The following is a 24,176-nucleotide window of genomic DNA, read 5'->3' as shown; positions in this document are numbered from 1 at the left end:
TTACATCTGGGTCTTTCCACTTCTCTATGAGAGAATTGTACATCATATTACTGAGGAATATCACATGTACAGCGGGGATTGGAATCCTTTTGATTCGAGGCCAGACTTTACTGAACAACTGTTTGGCGATAGTATCAGCTTTTTCAGAAGAGCAGGGTGAGTCTGCATTTTCGACAATCTGCTTCACCAAGTCCTCAATACACATTTCCACAGAAGACTTGTATTTTTGAACCTCTCCAGCTGCCCTAAGGGCAGGATTCTGCAACGATTTGATCAAGTGATTTTTAATTGTATGAACCGTCACCCTGCGCATTAAGGGGTTCCTGTCATTCAGTAACTTTAACAAAGGTTTTTCTTTGCAAAGTGTTTGGAGCTCTTGGTAAATGGCCTTATCGAGACCTTTTAATTTTTTTTCATCTACATACAGGTCTTTGATGTTGACATCAGACAGCACATTGTCAAAGAGCAGCTTGTGTAGTTTAGCTGAAGGTTTGTAGCGGGACGTTTTTTCAGCATGTGAGAGTACACCATGAATAAGTGCGCTCACGTGCTCATTTTTGCCAGCATCATAAGATCTGCCAGTAACTCCAGATGATGATTTTTCTCCCGGTATTGGAAATATAATATCTTTAAATTCGTTCAAAAGTGTCTGGGAGATATTGTCAGTTTCTGGTAGCTGGTCTTCATCATCCTCTGTTTTTCCACACCATGCGAAAAACCTTGTAAGTAGGTTTCGCTTCTTTCGAAACAGGTGGTCTTTGAATATCGAAATCACCACTTGTTGGTACGGCGAAGGTACAGCCAACGCAATGATAACAAGGTTAGGTGTAATACCCAGTACCTTTGTAATGTCTTTGAAAATTGCCTTTGCAAGACTTTTGATCCTCTTTTTTTATATTTAGAGTTTCTTCTTTAAGTTGCGCCCACAGAGCTATGAAGAGACCCTGCTGAATCTCATCGGATGGCGACACATTGGCCTCTCTTGAGGCATGTGTGATTACTGCCTTTATGAGCTCTTTAACAAGCAACTGTTCCCCTGACAGTGGAGCTTCCACTGTCACATCATTACAAGGTGCAGAGGGCTCAGCCTCGCACACGTCACACTCCTTTGTGGAGTCCTTGGTGGGCTCAGGCACTGGTGCATCTTTTGGCCCCTCATGATTCAGTTGCTGGGTGCATGAATTGTGGCAACATGCACAGTGCTCCGATTTCTCCCCCAAGTTGACACCCGGCCCTTGGCCGAAACCACCCTCACAGTCCTTGATCATTGCCATGAGTTCCGTTAAGCAGATGTGAATCACCGATGATGTAATGCTGCCAAGTGAACGCATGGTGTTTTGATGTGGGCACCCTGTTTTCAGTGCACCCTACTGTTCGTCTGTCATAGTAATAAAGAAGTCCCTAATTTTGTCTTTTATATTATCCCTGGAAGAATTCATGTTTATATTTTCAGGCGTTTTCTGCAAACTATTGTGTTTGGCTGTGAAACACTAATGCTTCTTACTAAACTGAACGGGTAACTAACAGTTTCACTCAGTAGGTGGCAGCAAACTACAAACAATGGTTGCATTTTACACTCATCCGTTTTCATTAGAGGCAGAACCCAGAAGCACATCCAGGTTTAGGTCTACTGCTTGGTGCTACACGAGGGCTCAACAGACCAAAACTTACATACATTTGGATAAATCCAAGTAAGAAGAAACCATGTCAGTGAACATCCATAACCAGACATGGATTAGCCTACACCTAAACCTACTGATATGTTCACTGACTTTTTCTCTTAGTCTGGAAATGGACTTAATCAACCCATTACTCAATTGAATTGATTATCATGACCCTCACTAATATCCACTTAATAAGTTAAAAGTGATGTGCAAAACCCATCAGCCAAAGTAGTATAAATATTTTAACTTTTAGCAAACCCAGCAGGTTATTTAAGTGATTTCACATCATATTTTCAAACGGCTTGTCCATTGTTAATATATCCCACATAAGAGAAGAGCAGTCATGGAGTTGTTGCTCCTCATGATTTCTAACTAGTCAAGCTATTTAATATTTTTGTCCAGCCAGTCACTCAGAACCCATTTTTGTCATGTTTGAGTCACTTATAGCCACCACCTTCAGCTCAGGAGGACGCTAACAAGTCGAATGACCTGATAGATGTTTGCTGAACATGGTGGTTAACATCAGCACCTACATTAAAACCAACACAAAGACCCTGTTTTGTGTGGGCTGCTCGATACCATGAAGGAAGACCTCTGAACATCTCAGTTTTTATACATCTTAATACATTCTCAATCATCCAGGTAAGTAAATCTCCAAAAGTTGATTCTGTTCATCTGGACGTAGCGTTTTCAGTGGGAGAAAGTTTTCGTCACTTAAACAAGTGACTGCTTCGGTCTCAGCTGACTGCAGCTTTCCCCAGTCTTATACAGTACATTTGCAAAATGACTGAAACCAGCTCACTGAAGGAATAATGGGCTGGGAGGTCAGTTCCTTAATCTTAATTATGCAAATTCTCATGACCACTGATCAAAGACCACTGATCAATGGCCATGAGTACCATTCTCAGAGAGTTGGGGAATGGCTGCAATCACAGCTTTGTAAGATGGCGAAAGATGTACCCTTAGGCCCCCTCCTCGATTCAGAGATGACCTCCTTGACTCCGCTTAAACCAGCGTTCCTCCCTATCCAGGATGTTACATCCTCATCATTGAAACAGTGTCCACTGCCCTGTAGGTGTAAATAGACTGCAGAGTCCTGGCCTGATGAGGTAACTCTTCTATTTATAAGACTGAGGAAACCTGCAGTCAGCTGAGACTGAAGAAGTCACTTGTATGAGTGACGAAACGTTTCTCCCACTGAAAATGATACGTCCAGATGAACAGAATCAACTTTTGGACAGTTTTTATACACAAACACACAAGCAAACAGTGTTTTATGTGCTGTCATCTGTACCGTTGCTTCAAATAGAAATGTTTAAAAATTCTATACAGATTCTGTGGCTGCGAAGCAAAAATAAACTCCCTCTGGGCAGAAGTGGCCATTTTTGTATGTGGGGAGAAAAAAAGAAGCGGCTTCCAGAGAGTGCTGCCCGAGGACAAATTCAGACAAAAGCACCACTGTCAGTGATTCAAAATGGGACAGACAACACTGGATTGTATGTCAGATTTACACAAATCCTCATAAGCATCAACGGGAGAGACGAATTCCAGTTTAACAAAATGTACATGTTTAAATTAATCACCCCTGAGTGTTTCTCAGTTTTTAGTAGATGATGAATGCAGACACAGTAAACAAACTCTTACTGCAAAACAACCATTTTATTGCAATACACAGGTTTTCTTTCTTCTGCTGCGCTCGCTGCCTACCAGGCACATCGACACGGAGGAGACAGGCTGGCACCAGAACACCACAGGTCTGCCCCGAGATGAGTGTGAAAATGTGATTATCATCGAGCCCACCTGGACTTCAGGTAGGCCGCACGCTTGTCCAGAGTTCACTTTGTCTTCAAGCCGTTTTAATTTAAAACATAAACTGAGGCCTACCCCAAGCTAAAAGAAGGCAGATTATGTTCTCAGATAAAGCAAGCAATGAGGGCGAAGCAGAGAAAGTACCTGCACAATACATTCACATAAATCAAAATGGAATTTCTTTGAGGACACAGAAACATCTGGGGAGTAAACAGCTGTTTCAATTCCTAATCACAGATTGTGCTCTGTTGTACACGTTTTTAGTAAGGCATAATTAACAAAAAGGCTAGAGAGATGAAAGGATGCCAAGCTTATATCAGGCCTCAGTCACATGGATTGTTTCTTAAATTCTGAAATTAAGTGGTCATCCAATAAAGATCTGGCACTTCATAAATTAAACTGATGAGAGGCTGTGTTCACCCCAGAAAGCTCCCAAAAATTTGGGCAAATGTCTGCTGTGAAGTTTTTAGCCAAACCAAATTGCAGGTCAGTTTTAAATCTGAAAATTGTGCAAGTATGCCAAACTCTAAACCGTTCTTGAGATGCAGAAAAATTACACACAAAAATTAGATGATTGTGCCTCCAGACAAATTACTCTTACAAATGCTTGTAACACAAACGGTGAAAACAGTAACTGCAAAGTTGAAACCAAACTGTGTTACAGTTAAAGTGATAAGGTGACAGCTAACCATTCAGCTGACTCATTGGTGATTGTAATGATTGCAGGTTTCATTATAGAAGAATATCAAGGAGAAGACAGATGGCAGGAAGTCAAAAACGAGGGATGAAAGTGCAAGATGTTGAGGACAACTTAGGAGCCCAGGCGTCAGGTGTGAACAACAACAATAACTGGGCTGTATTTAGGTGTACAGATCACATTCCATCAAAAGAGCAGTGTAGGAATGAGAGAAGATTAACAGGGGAGCACACAGAGGTTTATGGACACAAATTCGGAAAGGTGGCACGCTCAGCTGATCAGTAGAACACCACACTAGATTTTCCTCCAGGAGGGTTGAGGACCCTGTTGTGGGAGCGAGGCTTGGGTCCCAGGTGAGGCTCGTGGTTCTTCGGCGAAGTGTCATCAGGAAATGAGGAAGGTGTGGGTTCAGGCTCCGAGGGTGCCGAGACAGCAGCGGCAATGGCAGCGGGTGGCTCTTCCTTAGCTAGTGTATCGGCTGGGGGTGCAATTTCTTCTTTCGCCTCAGGCTGGCTGGCTTTGGCTTCAGGAGCTTGAGGAACTGAAACAAACACACTGACATGTGATATCAAATTGGACACAGCCACCGTGACCCGACCCCCTGGTTTTTGCACTGTATGTGTTGTGTGTAGTGTGATGGACACCACCATGTTGATTTTTTGGATTCAGAAGTGATGATCATTAGACGAGAGCATGGAGTACCAAATTATAATCTAAAGCCAGAAAGCTTGAGTTCATGTAAGACACCACAAGCCCTGCCGTTTTCAAGTGCAGTTCACTAACTAACAGAGGAGGGGGAAATCACATATTTGTTACATTTGAGATCTAAGTGAAACTAGTAAGCTTTTTATAAAAAAAAAAAAAAAAAAAAAAAAGAATTGCAGAGATTGAGGATAGTTTATTGAGACTATCACATATTTTTATTGTTTGCATGAAGCTATATGCAGTTAAGCAGTGGAAATGCACAGATGAGAGCATAAATAGACTCAATTTATTTTTCTCTCTCATTAACTGAAGACTGATTAAAAGTTTAGGGTGTAAAACTTAGAAAACGGTACAATATGATTAAATCTGATCTGTCTGAACAGCAAGGCTTAGCAGAGGTAGTTTAATAGTATAATGCAAAGAAATTATACACAAAGAACATGTACAGTACTCACCTGGTGATTCAGGTTCAGGTCCCACACTTAGGTTGTCCTGTATTAAAAAAACAAAACAGTAAAGATAAGGAAGAAAGAAAAAAACCCCACAGGTGTTCTTGTTTCACTGCACACAGTTAAAATTGAAATTAATAATGTTAATGGGTTAATGTCAAATGGACATGAGAACAGGACAAGAAAGTGCAATTATTATACATGACTGCATACATTTCTTTAGTTTTAAAGGTCATAATGGTTATGTTTGCCACATTTTTTTTTTACTTTTGCAAATAATCTGAATGACCCTCAGTACCTACAACTCAAAGGTTACCAATATCAGGACCTTTGTTGAGTCATTAAACAATGTGCTAAAGCTAGAGGTGGCTTCAGGCTTTCGTGCTGACTTAAACACACCTTTGCTGATTAGTAATCACAGACATCTACAATAACAGGCTGACATCAGCCAGGTTTGCAGTCACTATCTATGCAAATTAGAGATCATCTCTGAGGTTACCGTACCACCGGTCTCACTGGAGGCACAGACAGGTAGGTGTTAGGGTGGGGCTCAGTTAGTGTGTATTTATTAGAGATTATTATTGAAGTGCTGCCTGTCGCAAACCTATGTATTCCTCACTAAAGAGACTTTTTTTTTTGCACAGGCTTGGAATAAAAATGTTCTGCAACTCATAAAATACAAGTCAAAAAGTACCTTTGGCTTATTTGGGTGGCTTCGGCTTGGACTTTGGGCAGGTCCCGTGCCTGCAGGCCCAAATATGTTGCTGGTTGGTCCACCTGGTGGCATGGGTCTCTGTGGTTGAGCAGCAGGCTCAGATTCACCAAATATTCCACTACTCTTTCCACCTATAAAAGATTAACCAACATACCATATAGTGACACGATCTTCAGCAATGGTAAAAAAATAAAATGCAATTTCTGTGTCCATTTCATAAAGAGTCACTCTTCTGTACCAAATGTAGCACATACCCAGTTTAGTTTTGCATACTGTGTGCACTTGCTAAATGGCAAGAATGTTCTGACCATTTCAGAGAAAAATATTTATGACCATCAGGGCAATCAAGTACCCTGAACTGTAAATAAACCCAGCTATACCAGAGTAATATGAGCAGGTGTATTATGTGCAGGCACAGAGAACAGCCAACATGTTTACAGTCGAAATTTAACATTGTAGTAATAGTTTTCACACTCTGAACATGGATTTGCAGAGACAGAAAAGCCAAAGCATCAGCCACCAGCAGGTTAATCTCACCTGGAGGATTGGAGCGTTTCGGTGCACTCTGGGCTTCCTCTGGTGGAGCAAAAACTTTGGAGGCCATCTTATTGGGTCTTTTTGATGCTGCAGAGTCCTCTTCATAGCCACCAAACAGATTGCTGGAGCCACCTCCAGGAGGCTGCAACACCCTACAGATTAACATACAAGTTAAATCTTTAAATAAACAGAATGCGGATTCATGTTTACAGTCTACTGTTACTGTCATGTCTTACATTCAAAGACTTGTAGGAAACGTTAAGTAACCGGGCTATAAATATGTTAGCTGGGCCAACTGAGCTAAATAACAGGTTACTTGATTATAGACTCGGGAATGGCGCCATATACGCATGGAAACCATTGTCTGCTATAGATTATATCAGACAGACGCTTTACTTTCTTTCGTTATTGAAAGTTTGATCATTCTACTTGGGGGAGCTGATCCGGAAACTGGTGCTTTCGAGATTTAAAAAAAAAAAAAAAAAAAAAAAAAAAAAGCACCCGAACCTCTTGCTATAAGGAAAGTGTGACCATAACGCCTCTGTTGGCGGATACAAAGAAGAGCCTTCCGAGGAGCATTTCACACTTCCGCAGGCGCAGTAGACAACGCCTGAATGGCTAGCTCGAAAGCTATCATGACTAACAAGTTTGCTAACTCAAACCACTGCAGCTCCACTTAAGCGTCCACCCAGACATTTAAGCTTTCTGGGAGCACTGCGTGTTCGAGATATGCTTAAAGAAATTAGTGGAAGGAAAAAAAAAACCTACGAAGTTCTGACAGGCAACGTTATACTAAATTCTGGGCTGCTAACTGTCCGAGCTCCTGGCTGCAGTCGGAATAAAACGTTACTGGCGGCTCTTATTCGCACATAACCAAGCCGCGCAGCTGTTGTCTTTACCTTGAACTCGGTTTCGAACCACTATCCAACCCTTGAAACATGTTAGTCGAAGTCATGGTGGCTCTGTTTTGACCCTTCAAGTTTCCGAAGACAACTTCTTCGTCAGTTTGCCAACTGGACGACGAGCGAGTTCCCCCCTCTGCCTGCGCGTGCCCGGCTCAACTCCGTAGTGAAGAATTTCGAGCCCACCCAACTATGACACAGAGGATTATAACTGGTCCTCTGCCAAGCTGAGGTGCGCTCGTTTCACTGCACCCAGACTCCCATTACGAGTGAAAGACTTTGGAGAAGCAACTGTGCATTGTTCCCGGAACAGCACTGAGGCTATAGTTTTCTTATTTAAATATGATTTACACGGCTGTTTAATTATGGCAATAGGTTATACACATCTTCTACAAAAGCAGGAAAGTTTCGCCTTGTGAGTCTCAAAAACGCTTTAAACAGTAGTAGACATGGACTAATTTCCACGTGTGCGCTTGTTTTATTCTTAAACAGATAAGTCTGAGATGATGATATCAACTCAAAACGTAGTGCTCAACACAGTTAGTGTTTTGTTTCAGTTCTTCTTAGACATGTGGGGGTTTTTTATACTCCAATACAAAATTCAAGCGCATCCTCTGAGTTCCGCCTACTGAATTGTTCGTCAAAATGTCAATCATTTTTTGGGCGGAACTTGTCTTACAGGACCAGAAATGTTAATTGCAGTGATAAACTATTGTTAAAACAAACAAAAAAAATTAATAGCTAAAAAAAAGGTTAGATTATATATCACCCAGAGTCGCTTAAAATGTTTAGTGTACTAGTCGGTAAACTTGGCGAGGCGTGACAGGAAGAGAATGACAATTGGTCTTTCGTTGTTAACTCTTCCACTAACAGTTGGCGGAGGTTTCTGTCAATCAAACTTTAACCGCCGACCTCGTGTTTTTTTAGCCAATCACAGTCTTTGTTTTTGTATAGTAATGGGCGTGTCTGCGCGCGCTGACAACGGGGCAGCTGGAGCTGTCATCGGTAGCAAGCTGGAGGTCTACAGTCAGCTAGCAATGCTAAATTGTGTCTCGTTTGGGAATACTACCAGCAATCTTCTGCTTTAGGTAAGCTCAGTAATATTTACCAATTCAACAACCTGTTTTGGACTCTGTACAAAATAGCCGTTATGCTAGGAGCAGTTTTATAACGTAAAATCTTGTTTGACTTGTTATACTGTTAATGTTAGCTAGCCAACAACAGCAGCCATGCTGGACATAGTAGCGGGCTATCCACGGAAGAAATATTTGACTACATTTAATATATTTTGCTACATCTACTTACTAGCAACTGCTTGTAAACACCTCAAATTATTACACCACCGCACTTCCAAATACACGTGAAGCTTCCGATATAATATTATACTCGTGATGAGACTATTACAGCTGCTAAGTAGTTTTTAATGTAACACTGCTGTGGGACGCGAGTAATGTCATTTAGTGAAGTAAAAAGAGAACCGCGGTGTCAACTCAGATTGCACTGAAAGAAAATGATAAAACAGAATAAGTACAGCTATAGCTGTCCATCACTTGAAGTTTAAAGATCTTATTAAGCTCAATTGAAACATTAAATAGCTGAATCAATTATCTAAGGCTTTCATAAATTATTAACTCGTCTCAATTTGTGCCAGAATTGCCTGATAATCAGCTGTATGCTGACACGAACTGAGAGATTTAAATGCTGTGTGGCAAAAGAAGACATTCGTGATGTTTCCCCATACTAAAGCTGCCCAGGTCTGATTTTTTATTTTTTTTTGTCGTCCTTAAGCACTGGACATCCCCTCTCCTGATTATTCAGCAAGCATAAAATTAAGTTGTGGGAAAACAGTAGAGCACATAGGATAAGAAACTCTGCAGTGTTTACACATTTTAACACAAGTGCAGCACCCCTTCTACTCCTTCAGCTCCTTCTACTCAACGTGTACTTAAAGCCACGTCCTGATTTTCCTCACGTGCCATCGTGTGTATTTATGAGGGGCTGTAGTATTGCTGGCAATTAATAACATTATCATGGCAAAGGTTTGAGCATAAAATGATTTCTTTTGCAGGCACAATTTCTGCTTATGATGACGTAGTGTGAAGCGAAGTCCACTCACAGCCTAATAAAACTATACCTGCTTATATCAATTCAAATGAGCTCAACCGACACGGGCTTTTTGTAAATTATTATCCATCAAAATGCAGTTAAATATCTCGTATTTGCGGCTGGTTTTGTGTCATTTATGTCTCGTTGCATGGAAAGCATTGAGTAATGTTGTTGCTGATAGAAGAGACAGTTGAACTGCGCAGAGAGTTCAGCTCAGTCGAATCAGGAGCAAGGAGAGGGCATAAAAGCGGAGCGATCGCTCTCGGCTTTATTATGCTCAATTTGACCACTAATTGCCAGTCTAACCGCTCGGACCCATGGTGAAGAGAAAGAAGACATCGTCTACTACAGAGGAGCACCAAAATGGGTAAAATTAGGTTTGAAATAAACACTTTATTTAGAGGTCGAAGGCACCGAGGGGGTTTTCGTTGTCGTTTCTGCAGGGCGCTAAACTGAAAAGCGGTCGCTTTTGAATTCAGTTTAAATTAAATCGTCATTATTGGCCATTAGAGCGGAAAGCTACTCGGAAAAGCATCGCTGCCAGTCTTCTAACTGCTTCAGTTGTTAAATCTAATTTATCTCAAGGCATGAAATGCATATATTTGGTGTTGTTTTGACGGGACTGAAGAGGGGATTTGAAACAAACAGCGGCGGCCATGTTGAGAGACAGTGAACGTCGTCTTTAGAAGTTAATTTTGCACATCGCTTTGCTCCTAATGTGACGAATTTTGTGTAATTGTGTTGTGGCAGCATGACACCGGGCTCCAGGGAGGGGATCGGTGTCGATGGGAGGAGGAATCCGTCCAGAAAGCCCGACGGTTGCGACGAAGAGGAGAACGGAGAGCAGGCGAGCGAGGAGCGCAGTACAAAGGGAGAGGACGGAGTGGAAATTCTTAATCCATCAACCACGGGTCTCGGCTCCGGTTCAGCCCCGGTCCTTCCTGCTTCTGCTCCGAACCGAACCGGACCAGGCTCGACCCAGCTTCCCCAAATATCAGCTGAGCCCGGCCCTCCGGGCCCCGACCAGCATCATTTTCTCCGATCAAGCGTTCGACCTCCGAGCAAACGGATACGGAAGGATTCAATCGGCTCCTCCATCAATGGACATGGCGGGGCAAAATCGAAAGGTAAGTGAGTGACCAGCTCGGGAAAGAGTGTGTACAGGTGGGATCAGGAGAGATTGGGGGCTGCGCTGTCAGTTTTAGTTTTCTCTGTCGGTGCTTGCAGTGTGCTTGTCTGTGATGCCGTTGTGTTGCCGTGTATCCCCTGTGGGCCACTTGCTGGGTTGTACTCTGGGTACATTTTTTGGCTGCTCCAGCCCATGTTGCAACACCATCCTGTACACCACTTATGCGGGGAAAAAAGAAGCAAAAATCAGGAGAGGCCAGAAGTTAGATTTTAATTAAGATGTCACTTGATTGTTTTTGCAGTTTCTTGGAAACTGGCAGCAATAACAATAAAGGCACGGTGTTGTTATCAGCAGGAGGAATAAATCACAGGCTTAAAATGGACCTGATATCAGGACAGGAAAGGGACATTACTGAACAGGGTTGCTTACAGTTCTTTTGTCTTTTTTCTTATTATTTTCTTTTGGGACTATATAGGAAATTGGACTAGAATGGTGTTGCAGTTTTCAGCCAATCATTTCATTGACCCACAGATTTAGCCTAGGCTACCTTTGTTTTGTTTTTTTTATCACCCCCTTTTACAACAAATACCAGTAAAGCAGAGGTTGTAATTTATTTGCCATTATTCAGTTTTGGTTTTGCAAATAATCTGAATGAGCCTCTGTAGTAACTCAGAGGGTGACTGATATCAGGAACTTTCTAAACAATGAATCAAAGCTAGAGATGACTTAAGGCTTTCAGGATGACTTTTAAACACAATGAAGGATTCCCCTGTAGGCTACCAATCACTAATAGTATTGTATTTGCTAAGTGTGAGCTGGTTGGTGTCAGTTTATCTATGCAGACGAGGCATTACCTCCTGGGTTTCCACACTACCTGTCCCTCTGGAGGCACAGACAGCTTTGGGTGGGGCTGAGACTTAGTAAGGTGGTGGTGGTTTTTGAGTTTGTTAATGAGGCTATGCCACCCAGTAATCTGTGTGTTCCTCATTGAAAAGTGGAATTTATTTGGAAAAATATTTCAGTACATTATACATCTGTGATTTTAATTTGTACATTTTTCCTTTTAAAATTGCTTTGTCCACAAAACAGCAGCCATTGATCAGATCAGAAACAATATTATTTACTTGTGTATCCTTTGACAGGTATGACTGGTGGATTTTTGTTGTTTGAAACAGAAAAGCTCTGATTGTGTCAGAAACTATATTTAGATTGAGCACAAACGTTTGACTGTCTGACTAAGAAAGCCTCACTTATTTTTATGTGATGCTATATCGGTGCACTTCTATTTTGAAGGCGACACATCTAGGTTATTGTCTGTGAGCCAGTCACATGCTTGTGTTTGTAAATTAACACCCATTTGGGCTAAAAAAACCCAAAAAAAACAACACTTTTTTTTCTTTCTTTATTTTTTTTTATAATGTAGCACAGTACTGCAACAGCAACTCTCTGGGTGCTCCTGCTAATGTCTCCTGGTGTTGTGCACAGTACTGGGCCAGAAAACTTGGCCAGTGGAGCCCACCATGAGTTGGTTTTGGAACTGTGTAATGTAGACCTGACCATAGGGACTGATTGCTTTTCCTGTCTCCTTGCCAGAGCTTAACCACAGAGAGGGAAGCTCTGCAGGTTCTGTGCGCTGTAATGGCAGTGGGTGGCTTTGTGTGCATGTATTTTAACATCTCGCAAATCACACACCTCAGATCAACCTTTTTTCGTTATGACATAAAAAACAGCCAGGGTGGTGAGCTGATATTTAAGTTGTGCCTTTCCTCTGAATGTTTCTGTGTTAAAACAGGGGCAGAGAATGGCTCCTCTTCCCAGGGTGTGGTGGGGCAGACCGGGCCTGTGGTCAGCTCCACGGGGGGAGTATCCAAGACCTCCAAGGGCCAAGGGTCTACAGAGAAGGAAGAACAAGCTGGTAACCAGAAAAGAGCCCGTCGGCAGTGGGAATCCTGGAGCGCCGAGGACAAAAACAGCTTTTTTGAGGGTCTTTATGAGGTAAAGCTTGCAACAACCTTTTACCAAGTTAAAAGTTTACCATGTGTAGATCTTTTGACGTCGTAGATTCACGGCTGCCCTCCTTTGTTCCCAGCACGGGAAGGATTTTGAGGCCATCCAGAACAACATTGCAATGAAGTACAAGAAGAGAGGCAAGCCAGCAAATATGGTGAAGAACAAGGAACAGGTCCGCCACTTTTACTACCGAACTTGGCACAAGATCTCCAAACACATCGACTTCGCTAACGGTGAGTTGCTTTTTTTCTTTCTCTCTTAATTCACCTTGGAATTTTTGATCCCCAAATATGAAGTTTGTACACTGTAATGACTTTATCGAATGACGCCTCATAAAAATGTGTACAACTCATACAACAAGGTGATGTCTTAGGCTGATCTTAATTGGTTTATTTTAGGTTTGTGTTTAGTTGTTTCAGTTATGCTACTTACTGCAGACACTGTGAATGAGAAGTAAAGAAGAGATGCTGTTAAACAGCCACATATATTATTATTTTTTCCTACAACAGAACTCACACTGACATTTTTGTTTTTTAGCAAGCAAAACATATGTTAAAGAAGTTCACCAGATAAGCTGGAGCTCTTTTCCCCTACAAAAAGCACCCAGTGTTACTCTCATGTTATCTTTATGTAGCACGCACAGGCCTCCACCAGTGTTGTGACTTGTGCTTCCTTTCCTTCTCAGTGTACTCCAGGGTGTTAAAGAAATCTTCTCAAGAACTGTACGGCCTCATCTGCTACGCCGAGCTTCGCAAAAAAGTTGGAGGATGTAAGTGAGGGCTGTGAAAGCGCTTGGATGCAATGTAGACTGCGTGTGTTTTGCTGTTTGTTCTGCTGGTTGTGGACACAGGGGATGTGATTAAACTCCAGATGATCCCTGTGGCTCGGGGCAGTTGCCCCTGAGGAGCATGTCTTAACTAGCTGTCTTGTGTTTTGTCTTTGACAGTGATGGATGATAAGAATGTGGCAAAGCTGAACGAACTCATCCAGCAAGGGTAAGTCTGTGGCAGAAGCTTTGGCTAGTGGGTTTACGTACACATCTGGGATTGTGATACTTTAAACTGATGCACTAGATCACATTTGGAAAGATACAGATTAGCACTTTGCTAGTATGAAAAACAAATCTGAGGGCTGAGTTGACAGTATGTAGTCAGATGCTTTCTCTGTGGCACGGCAAGGTTTAGAGCTTACAACATATATGAATAAAGATTCTTCTGTTCCACCAGGGCCACCACCGTGCGCTCTAAGGGGAGGAACCTGCGGATCAAAGCTCCAATGTGCCGAGCGTTGAAGAAACTTTGTGATCCAGATGGTGAGTATGAGCCTGCAGAAACCCAGCACACGCGTTACAGAACAAGCACTGAAAACCTCACTGATGGTGAGACTGGGGGGTTCACGGGGGCGGGGCTTTTTTACAAAAACCATGGCATCAAGTGGGCTGGTGGTGTTTCCATGGTAACTTTGGGTGCAAAGTGAGGAGGATGAAGGAGATGACTGTTCTGACCAGCTGTCATCAACCCCTCTGCTCAATAACACCCACTCATCACACTTACTGAAAATATTTGCTTTCATCAAGGGTAGAAAAAGACTGTCTCTTGTCATTGTTGTATGTAAATCTGTGAATGGATCCCACTGAGATTGATGGCTGCCTTTTCATTTTGTCGTGGTTGATTAAGTGAGAGAGCATAGTTGAGTTTATAGGTTTTGGGCTTTTCTTATAGTGGCTGAATCTGTAATTTTGTGTCCTGCAGGAGTGAGTGATGAAGAGGACCAGAAGCCGGTGCGTCTGCCCTTGAAGGTGGCAGTGGAGCTCCAGCCACGCAGTAACCATTCCTGGGCCCGAGTTCAGAGTCTTGCCCACAACCCTCGCCTCAGGTCTGACATGGATAAGAACCACAATATATTTTCAAAAGCATAACATCCAAGAGTCGGAGAGATGTCATACCTTCATTAATTCATTTTCTATTTTATTTATTTATTTTATTAGTTCAAGCCATGGTGATGCAACAAAGCCTGAGCTAATTTAAGAACCTCTTCTTGGCTTCAGACTGCTTATTTCAGTTTGATGGTTTGCATGTTTTCCACCGTTTTCTGGGTCAGCTCTTTTTTTTTTTTTTTTTTTTTTTTTTTGTGCAAATTAAATATGTGTGTATATGTTTTTTTTTTAAGCTAACTCGTGAAATTTGAAAAGTGTAAACACCCTCAGACATGATGCTGTTCAAAGTTTAAACTCTATTTCTTTCATTTTTAATTTTTGTTCTCAGTTCAGTTTTCAGTTAGTGTTCAGACTGGGTTTGCTTCTTTTGAGGTTCAGTTTCGTTTTTACTGGTTTCAGTGTTAGGGGTTTTTTTTGTTTTTTTGTTTAATTATTATGATAATAAGGGTTATTTATCATGGGTAGGTTGAAGAAGGGTAAAGACTTTGTGAAAATGGCTGAATTACAGCAATGTCAGTATGCATTTGTTTGCAAACGTGACAAAACAAATATAGTAAAACTATACATTAATGAACATTTCTGTTTTATTTTAGTTATTTTTGGAGCACGTAGTTGGCGTTTTGATTTTTCCCACACAGGATTATTTCGGTTTTAGAAAACTCTATTAAATTTGATCCACAGTAGTCTAAGTGTAAAATGTAGAAGTAGTTTATGTCAGACGTATTCGACCTGGTAGTGTTGTATTTTGCAAAGTTGACATCAAATGTTTTTTCTGTTTTCTCAGGATGGTGGTGGAGCTCCACAGGAAAGTTTCCAGCCTCATAGAGTATCTGAAACAGAAGTGGGCTTATCATGACCAGCGGATTGTATCCTTTTAAAAAAAAAACATTACAGTGCAATATGTATGCAAAACTCTTCAGAGTGTTTTTCATTCCTAGTGTACATATTAGAAATGTACTGCTCTAACATGCTGCTTTCTGGGGCATATACCAGCTTGTGTCGAATATAAACTGGTCCTTAATGTTGAAAACTCAGCTTAAGAGTCTCATGGAGAGAGAGGCTCTAGAAGGCAACCAGACCAGCACAGCCTCTCCCAGCATAACTCAGAAGGAAGAACTTTTTCTTTTTCCAGCTGAGAGCTGCACATTGACTACACTGCCTGGGGTGGCACGTGTGGTTCACTCCAAAGCCTCCTGCACTGTCCATTGGATCGAGAGTGGCAAGAGCCGACCTAATGCCAAGGAGTTGCCAGCTGCCCAGATCCTGGGCATCCATGCAGCTCCACAACCTCGAACTGGCAGCAAATCTGGGCGGGGAAGCGCTGCTGTTGCTGGTGCTTCACTGACTATAACGGGTGATGCTCGTCGAACTGAAACCCCCAACCCTGATCCATCAGCAGACAGTTCTGCAAAGGTAGAGGAGAAGAGACTTCAGTCCCCTTGTGTCCCAGTTTCCTCTCAGCAGACTGTCAGAGAAGAGGGAGATGGGATGGGATCTTCTGATCCAGGAAAGGCCTGCACTGGCGTTGAGGTCAGTGGTGGTTTAGCCATGACCAGAAGCACGGACAGGTCATGTAGTGGTGCCGATGGCTCCGCTGAGCAGTACAAAGAGGAGCAGAGCACCAGCGCGTCTTCCTCGGAGGCAAATCAGCCTCCTTCAGTCAAACCTTCAGTGACTGGCTCAGACGAAGCCGTGTCGCGAGCTTCCCCACCAGCGACCAAAGAACGGGTCGTTGAGCAGATCAGAGAGGAAGGCTGGAGCGCCCGTGACGCAGAGAACGTCACCCTGGCCGAGCTGTACCTGATGTTTGGGAAGCCAGGCAAGCTGCAGCTGGAGTACGAGTGGCAGCCGGTCACAGCTCCACCCAGCAACTCAGAAGAGGGACAAGCCTCAGTGCAGCCAAAGCCCGACAGGACAAATCGAGTTTTGCGCTGCTTACTCAAGCTGGTTTCCACTGAAGTCAACCCCAAACCTCTGGTAAGTTTTCCCTTTTCTGTCTTCCAAGATTGTGGCCTGGTGTGTTGTTTAAATTACAAGTTGAAAAGATGAAAAATGTGTAATTATCAGTGGCATTAAGGCTTAAAATTAAACATTTTTAAGATGCAGCAGTGTGAAGAGTTTATATTCCGTACAAAGCCAGCTGATGAAAAACATGTTACTGGTTATGTACTATGAACACCACAGGTTTTTTTTTTTTTTTTTTTTTTTTTGTCTTTTTCAATGAAAGTGCTATTTCGAGATAGGAGCATATCATGTGCCTTTTCCTTCAGGCTCCAGAGCTGTGCTCCACAGCCACATCACCCCTCAAGACCTATCAGGAGGAGCAAAACCAGGTCCTCACACCTCCGGCGAAGGGTCCTGTTGCAGGCGCCCGTAGCCCCAGCTGTGGGCGGCCGCAGGCGTCTTTGCGCATGCCCAAGTTACAGCTGCCAAGTGCTGGAGGTATTTATGTCTCTCTCCTGCTGGCTTTTGTGATAAAGTCTTTTCTGTACTTACAGTGCTGTAGTTATTAAACAGCGAGAAGTAATTATGCAGCACCGATGCTTCCTCTTTAGAAGTTGTCTTCAAATAGCTGCCTTTCCTGATGTGGCACCACATCTGTTTCAATCCTGTTCAGGTGGGCGCAACCTTCCCCGCTCTCTGCTGGGTTCTACTGCAGTTGGCGAATCAGAAAGCAGCGTGTTCGCAGTACCCACCACGCTGCCACCCAACAGCTCACGGCACAACCGAATGTTCTCCCCTAACAAAGAGGCAGAGCTAGCCTTCAGACAGCAGCTCGACTCGATCAGTGTAAGCCAGAATAATGCATCATTTTTTGTTTATGCCAACTGTACAAAGACATAATTCATGTATTAACGAGCATTAATATGTGCTTTTTTCTTTTCTTTTTCTCACAGATGCAGTCAGATCTTTTCCTTTCTAGACAGAGAAAACCTCGGAACAGACAACTTCGCAAACCACTTGTAGTTCAGGTGAGAGCAAGATCATTATCCATTCATCAGTTCTGGGCTTGGTTGGGTGGAAGGCGGGTTTTCCTAAGTGTGTTTTTGTTTGGCCACTTCTTTCTCGTTCACAGCGAACACTGCTGCCCAGAACTACAGGAGACACTCCTCAACACGTCTGCTCCTTCTCCATCCTCTCCAACTCCTCTGCCACAGGTACTCCTCAGATGGCAGGACAGAACGATAGAATATGTCGTCAGCTGAGGCTGGAAATGTTTAGGGCGTAGTTTTACAGTATGCATTAATGAAATCACAGCTAAAAACGATTTCTCTTTTTCAGCAAGACCCTCTGGTAATTGTCTGCTCTCTCACTTCCTGTTTCTTCCTTCAGGAACTGGATCTTTCCGGCCGATCCATCCCCGACTAGCTCCTTCCTCTCGCTCTGTCCAAACTAAAACAACCCCAGCAACATCCAGCTCTGCGGGGGCCAGCCAGCTCTCTAGTATGGACTTCTTCTGTTATCTACTACATTTTTCTGTTTTATTGAAATATTGATAAACTCTACACCAAATATACTGCAAAAAATTACATATTGTTGTTTTTATGGGGTCAACAACTTTGCTTTTATAAGCACCCAGTTTCACACCTTGGCTCAGGCGATTAGAGGATCATCAGGGGTCCTTTTGTCCCTCTGTGGGGGGATACTCCCACTAGGTTTATATCTGGGACTCTCCACCATTTGACCTTAGAACTGAAAAAGCTTCTCGGATGAGAGGTGAAACGTCTTCAAGTAACTTAAAGAAGTCCAGATGCTTTTCTTTGTAAGCTCCTTTGACTACGATGACCTGGATGACTGAGAACCTTCACAGACCTATTTTATAAAATTGCTTAAAAACATATTTAAGGTCCAAGTTGTATTTGTGTAAGATTCCTGTGTCAAAATCTAGAACTCTGAGAAGGTCAGTGACAGACAGTATTTCTGTGCAGACGACAGAAGCAAAAACATTTTTCCAGAAGACCTTGGACCATCCTTTTTTTTTTTTTTCTTCCTGCTCTGCTCTTCACATGCTGTTGCTGTTGATGCTTATCAGGAGCGATATGACAAATCTCTCGTTTGCCTGAACTGTTAATACTTTCAGGTGCCATTGACCTGGCAGCTAAGTCTGCAGGCATCATCCCAGGCAGTCCCTGTCGGGAGGTGGATTCTTCCACTGTGGATAACAGCGCTCTTCTCGCCACCACTCCCATTGCTGATGCTGAGCCAGACTCTCAACTCCACCAGCAAAATGTTCCAGAGGTCAGAGAGACACACACACACACACACACACACACACACACACACACACACACACACACACACACACACACACACACACGGACTAGAACCCTCCTTCATTTGATGTCTCCTCCTTGCCTGTGGCATTAGAATAAATGCTATTGCCCATTACCATCTTGGAGTGTTACATTTAAAACGGTCAGTTTTTGATTTATCTTACTTTAATGAAAGTTATTGCTCACTCTAATGATTTTCTGTTTATCTGTGCGGTGTAGGCCAGGTTTTGCATAATGTTTTTCTTTTTACTGTGCATCTGTCGTACAAGACTTCACAAATGATTTAGTAATTTTTATAGATTTTCTTTGTAGACATTATTCTTGCATACAGTTGTCATATTCATGATCACCTGTTTATTTGTCTGTTACGGTTTAAAAACAAGCTGCTCCAAACAGTTTGCCCTGATGGGATAAATAAAGCTGTTTGTATCGCCATCAGGGCGTTTCCTTGCTCACAGTGGACCTTTGTGAGGGAACACTTGGCTTAGTTAAAGGCAGTGAGTCTGCGTAACCTCATTTGTTTTCCAGTCGTAGCTGATCACCATTTGGTAAAGAAAATTGTCAGCTATGCTTGAATAAATGGTTTAAAAAAATGTGATGTGCTAAGTTAAATCGCTCTTTCCATAGAATGGCGTACCACCTCCGTCTCCTGGAGTCACCGGCGGGGGAGACTCACTCCTCTCTCCCCCGAGCGTTGCCTCGCTCCTTGATATCTCACTCCCAGGCCCTCCTGAAGAGGCTCTAACCCCCGGAGAACCTCAAACGCAGATCAGCGACTCCATCATCGAGCTTGCCATCAACTCCACACATTACGGTGCGTGCACGTGCAGACGTCTTACCCGAGCCATATTGACACAAAACTGCTAAATAAAGCTTGATGATGTTTGTTTAGTGAAATGGAAAGTGAGAGTAGGTTAGAAAGGTTTTGTAATTACCACTGAGGTCAGCTTTGTGGCTCCACAGCATTAATTCCTCTGCAGGTTGTGGAAAAGAGTGCACGTTGACATCCAAGCAGCTAAACATCTGAGCCTGCTGAGTTTAATCGCTGATATCTCATTTCTGTTTGCCTGCTGCACTGCAGGTGAGGAGGCTGCTCTCTCTCCAGCCAAGCTGGGCAACAGCGACGGCTCCAAACTGCTGGCCTCGTCTCCCTCGCTCAGCCCATCCAGAGGCTGGATCCCTTCACCCAGCCACGACCCTCAGTGGTACCCCAGCGACTCGTCTGACTCCACACTGGGATGCCTCCTTTGTAAGAGTTTTTTTGCTTCCTTTCTCAAGAGTGTGTCAGAAGTTACATTTTAGGCCAAGAAGAACAGAATATTAAGTGGATGTATTTTTATCATTACTTCCCACTAAAAATGCTGCATACAGCAGCACGTGCAGTCAACATTTACAAAGATTTGTTTGTAAAATCCCCAATATTACTAACACAGCTGTATGATGAAAGGCCATTTACTCAGTCTTTTGCTCTTATTTTCCTTGCAGCCAGCATGGTCTCTCCTGATAAGGGCAGACGGACCACCCTAACCCCCACTGGCCCCTCCAGTGGCACAGCTCTACTCGGTCCTAGCCTCCTGGACTGCAATTCTCATGATTCCTTTCAATCCCGTGGCCTTCCTGATGTGGCAGAGGTAAGTAAATGCTTGTTGATTAAATGAAAGAAAGTTGTGACTGAGAAGCAACACTTGCCACAAACACAACACAGTCTGAATCTCAGCAACCAACATGTTATATGTTATTAATTAGTCTCTAAAATGTAAATGTAAAAACATCACTTCCCATTTTAAAAATAACCTGCATTTATATCCACTCTGAAAATGTGGTTCTTATCCCCTTTTGGATCTGTCCTGCTGTGCAAGTGGACTCTGACCCAGAGCCGGTTGTGTTAGGGACCACATGGTACCTTTTGGATAGATCAGCTTCTGGGCTGATCCACCAAATTTTAGGTGATTTTTAATGAAAAACTTGTTGAGTCACACCCTGAGATTCAGACACCATACCTTTTGAAATGCTGACAGCATTTAATATCTGAATCTCAGTCTGTGAACACGTTTCCATTTTTAGTGCTCTCTCTCGCTCTCTTGCGTGCTTTGATAGCGACTTTATGAAGAAATGAATCGGGAGTGTCAGTTAGCTGGTTCAGGTGTGGCAGGAGGGGATGAGGCAGAGAGAAGCTCTAAGTTTGTTAAAGATAACCTGCCAGTGAGCAGGTTTAGTTCAGATTGTGTTAAGTGATTCATCTCAGGGTTAACAAACGCAGACTTGTTAGCTTAAACCTGTTTCCTGGGATGGGGCCCAAACCTGCCTGGGAGGTGAATAGAGCCCGGTGACTGTTGCCTCCTGTGTTTGGACTAACACATCTGCTTTTTCAGTAAATAATTTAATTTCATTGACAGATATTGATGTGATGAACTTCCCCCCCCCCTGCACTCTTGACCTAAAGTATGAAACTGTTCGAGGGATGTCTGGAAAAATCTTGTTTTTTGGGGTTTTTTTCTCCTTCTTGGATTTGCCCTTGTTGTCAGTCTGAAAGCTCTTTGGTGTTGCTTGCAGATGGATTCTCAGCTTGCTTGTATGATGAGTGAGAGCAGCATAGACTACATCGCTCGCTTCAATGATCTGGCTCAGGAGCTCGCCGTAACTGAGCCCTCCATTCCACCTCCCTGAGGAAGACTCCACCAAGCCATGGTCATCTGTACCTCTAATCTACAGCCAGTTCCAGGCATTTCCACAGTTCCAGGAGAGAGAGACACAAACTTCTGGGCCCACACTTGGAAGCAGTGACTACTGCTAGAAATTCAAAACCGATTTGCAGCCAGCAGCTGCAAATTACCCCAACTTTTACCACGTCTGGTTCTCACACCTGTCAATAAGCAGGCCGGTCCTAAAAAGAGACCAAGGCAGAACTTTGCTCACCTAGAGCATCATGTTGTTGGTGACAAGAGGTACTGTAAGTGAGGAGAGGAGAGGTTTCCTCTCTGTCTTCTCCCTGTTTGGAGAAAGAAGACTGGGGAGAAAGGCCAACCCCATCCCCCCTCAAAGCCATCCATGGCCTGTTTGTAAAAGTGCAATAATAGGTGGTCAACCGTGACCATTGTTCAAAAGCGAGTTGCGTTGGTTTCACTGAACTGTTCTCTAAGGAACAATTCCCTTTAAATACAAACACTTTAGATAAAACAAATGAGTTTACAAAGATACAACCTCATGTACAGGAAAATACTATGCCATATCCGAACAAAATATCTGCAACGATCTTTCATGTCTCTTCCTGCTCTCGGTGTGTGAGTGCATGAATGTATCTGTGTGTGCGTGTGTATTAAAGGCTGTAAGGCTGACCGCTCAAAATGTGCAGTTCAGATCATCAGCTGGTGGCAAACAGCCACTGGACTGTGATTTTTATTAAAAGTAATGTCGGTGAGAAAGAGATACTTGGCATAGTTCAGTAGCAAAAGTGGAACAAAACAAAGTGATGTGTAGAAGTTCATTTTTCCTGTTGGCCTCCTTTTTTCTTTTCTTTTTGTTCCTCATCTCTTATGAGTTCAGGTGTTACAGATTGTGTTGTAGTCACACGTGTTTGGAATCGGGTTCTTCATTTCTCAAACCCACATTTTAAAAAACAAACAAACAAAAAAACAAAACAAAAAAAACAAACAAATACAAATAAAAAATGGCAGCTTGTTGGTTGACTCCACTTGGGTAGCTCCACAGATGCTGAAAATGTTATTGGAATTATTTTATTGTTGCATTCATTTCTCATTAGTTTTGTGTGCAGAGATGCAAGTTCAAATATTGGATTTTGTTGCATAAACAGGAATACCTTTTTAGATATTTAAGCCCTCTTCACACGTGTGGTATTTGGAGACTGAATCAGAATGTTTTAAAGAGTCTGTGCTGACAGTGCTTATAGCCACAAACAGCATAATGTGCGTAATGTACTGTTCTTCATGGTTGTTGCGTCTGAATGAAAGCCTTGAGGAACGTTCACATTAAAACGTTTCCTTTGACTCGGCGCTTTCCCAGCTCCTCATTCGCAAGCTGCAATAGGGAGAATTTCCCTCCTGTATTGTAGATGTGAGCGTGAATTGCACAGGAAGGTTTTAATGAAGGGAGATGAACAACTCAAAAAGATGCGCGTGAGCGGCAGCACTCTGATGCGTGCCTGTCTGTTAACATACATTCAGGCTTGCGCTGTTTTAAAAGGTGACCTATCCAGACCTGAAGCTTCCAGATCAACAGCAAGGAGGGCGTGTCTTTGTTTACTTTTGCTGTCGTTTTCAGTAACGCTGACACAACAGGTGGGCGCTCTCTTGCCGACGCCATCGATTACAAGGAAATCTAACAATGTTGCTCATTTACTTTCCTTAGTTCTGTTGCTTTCTTGCCGTCCTAATTAGTTCAAACAAATGAGCTGGCTGCAGCCACACATTCATTTTGTTTGACAAACTAGAATTATGAATGTCCTGGCTACTATTGAGTTCCCAGTAGAAATACACTCCATAAGAGCGAGCGGTTAATTTAATGAAACACTAAAGCCATAGTTGACTCCATTTATTTTAATTTTTGTTTTTTATTATATGCCCCCAAATTACTTTCCTCTGACTAGTGGATGCTAACAAAACACTATGACTAAAGAGTGGCTCTTGCATGTTACAGAAGCAGACATCGTTTCTCTGAATTTTTCATGCAGTACAGACTCATTGCCTTCACATTTAATTTGATCAACCAGCATCATCTCTATGCAGCTGTGTGAACCCGTTTGGTGTAAACTGTTAGACCTCTTTGTCATTCCACAAACGAGATTGTAAGACGATCTAACAAATGTAAGCGCTCCTGTGGTGTTAGTTTGTGAACATTTGGAAACGCTTGATCTTGTCACACTAGATGATTCTTAATAAGGAATCCTATTGAAGGATGTATTTGTACAAATGGAAATTCCAGTATTCACTGCGCTTTTGTAACATAATGTAAATCAATATTTGGACTATTTATTGTTAATATTTCTGAGACAAGTGTTTTTTCTGTTTTAATTTAAGGTGACATCCAAGAAAGGAGGAAAAAAAAATACTGTTTTCAGTTTGTAAAAGGTGTTTTATTCTGTGCATAAAGATAGTTATAAAAACCTGCCTGTTTTCTTGTATTCACTGTGTTTGGGGGATACACAGCAGTTCATATGCAAGCTTGTACAAAGTTCGGTCTTTGGCCTTGGGCTTGTTTCTGACAGGTTTGTCAGCTTCTCCAGAGAT

The 24,176-nt window shown here is 42.6% G+C and overlaps 2 protein-coding genes across 3 annotated transcripts; one reads left to right on the top strand and one right to left on the bottom strand.

The window, feature by feature from the left end:
- Positions 1 to 3,304: 3,304 nt before the first annotated feature.
- On the bottom strand, positions 3,305 to 7,660 carry jpt2 (Jupiter microtubule associated homolog 2). The gene is made up of 5 exons (XM_082529567.1): positions 7,476 to 7,660; positions 6,577 to 6,728; positions 6,019 to 6,170; positions 5,331 to 5,367; positions 3,305 to 4,711 (listed from the first exon to the last, which is right to left on the bottom strand). Exons 1-5 carry the CDS (start codon positions 7,529 to 7,531, stop codon positions 4,449 to 4,451), a joined length of 660 nt encoding a protein of 219 aa, XP_082385693.1. The 5' UTR covers positions 7,532 to 7,660; the 3' UTR covers positions 3,305 to 4,448.
- Positions 7,661 to 8,287: 627 nt separating this feature from the next.
- LOC309704429 (protein cramped-like) lies at positions 8,288 to 24,056 on the top strand. 2 transcript variants are annotated; one of them, XM_082529565.1, is made up of 20 exons: positions 8,288 to 8,566; positions 10,335 to 10,711; positions 12,506 to 12,708; positions 12,803 to 12,956; positions 13,409 to 13,492; positions 13,670 to 13,718; positions 13,950 to 14,035; positions 14,475 to 14,598; positions 15,444 to 15,525; positions 15,695 to 16,636; positions 16,930 to 17,101; positions 17,277 to 17,449; positions 17,557 to 17,631; positions 17,736 to 17,817; positions 17,993 to 18,103; positions 18,741 to 18,898; positions 19,561 to 19,747; positions 20,015 to 20,182; positions 20,419 to 20,564; positions 21,487 to 24,056. In XM_082529565.1, exons 2-20 carry the CDS (start codon positions 10,336 to 10,338, stop codon positions 21,598 to 21,600), a joined length of 3,486 nt encoding a protein of 1,161 aa, XP_082385691.1. In that variant the 5' UTR covers positions 8,288 to 8,566; position 10,335; the 3' UTR covers positions 21,601 to 24,056. The 2 variants fall into 2 exon arrangements, with proteins under 2 accessions (XP_082385691.1, XP_082385690.1); XM_082529564.1 differs by lacking the exon at positions 8,288 to 8,566 and adding an exon at positions 9,780 to 9,951.
- Positions 24,057 to 24,176: the final 120 nt, after the last annotated feature.

This window comes from Aulonocara stuartgranti (assembly GCF_965226115.1).
Source record: "Aulonocara stuartgranti genome assembly, chromosome: 4".
NCBI lineage: Eukaryota > Metazoa > Chordata > Actinopteri > Cichliformes > Cichlidae > Aulonocara > Aulonocara stuartgranti.
Note: the sequence above shows the minus strand (reverse complement) of the source record. Positions and strands in the feature narration are given on the sequence as shown.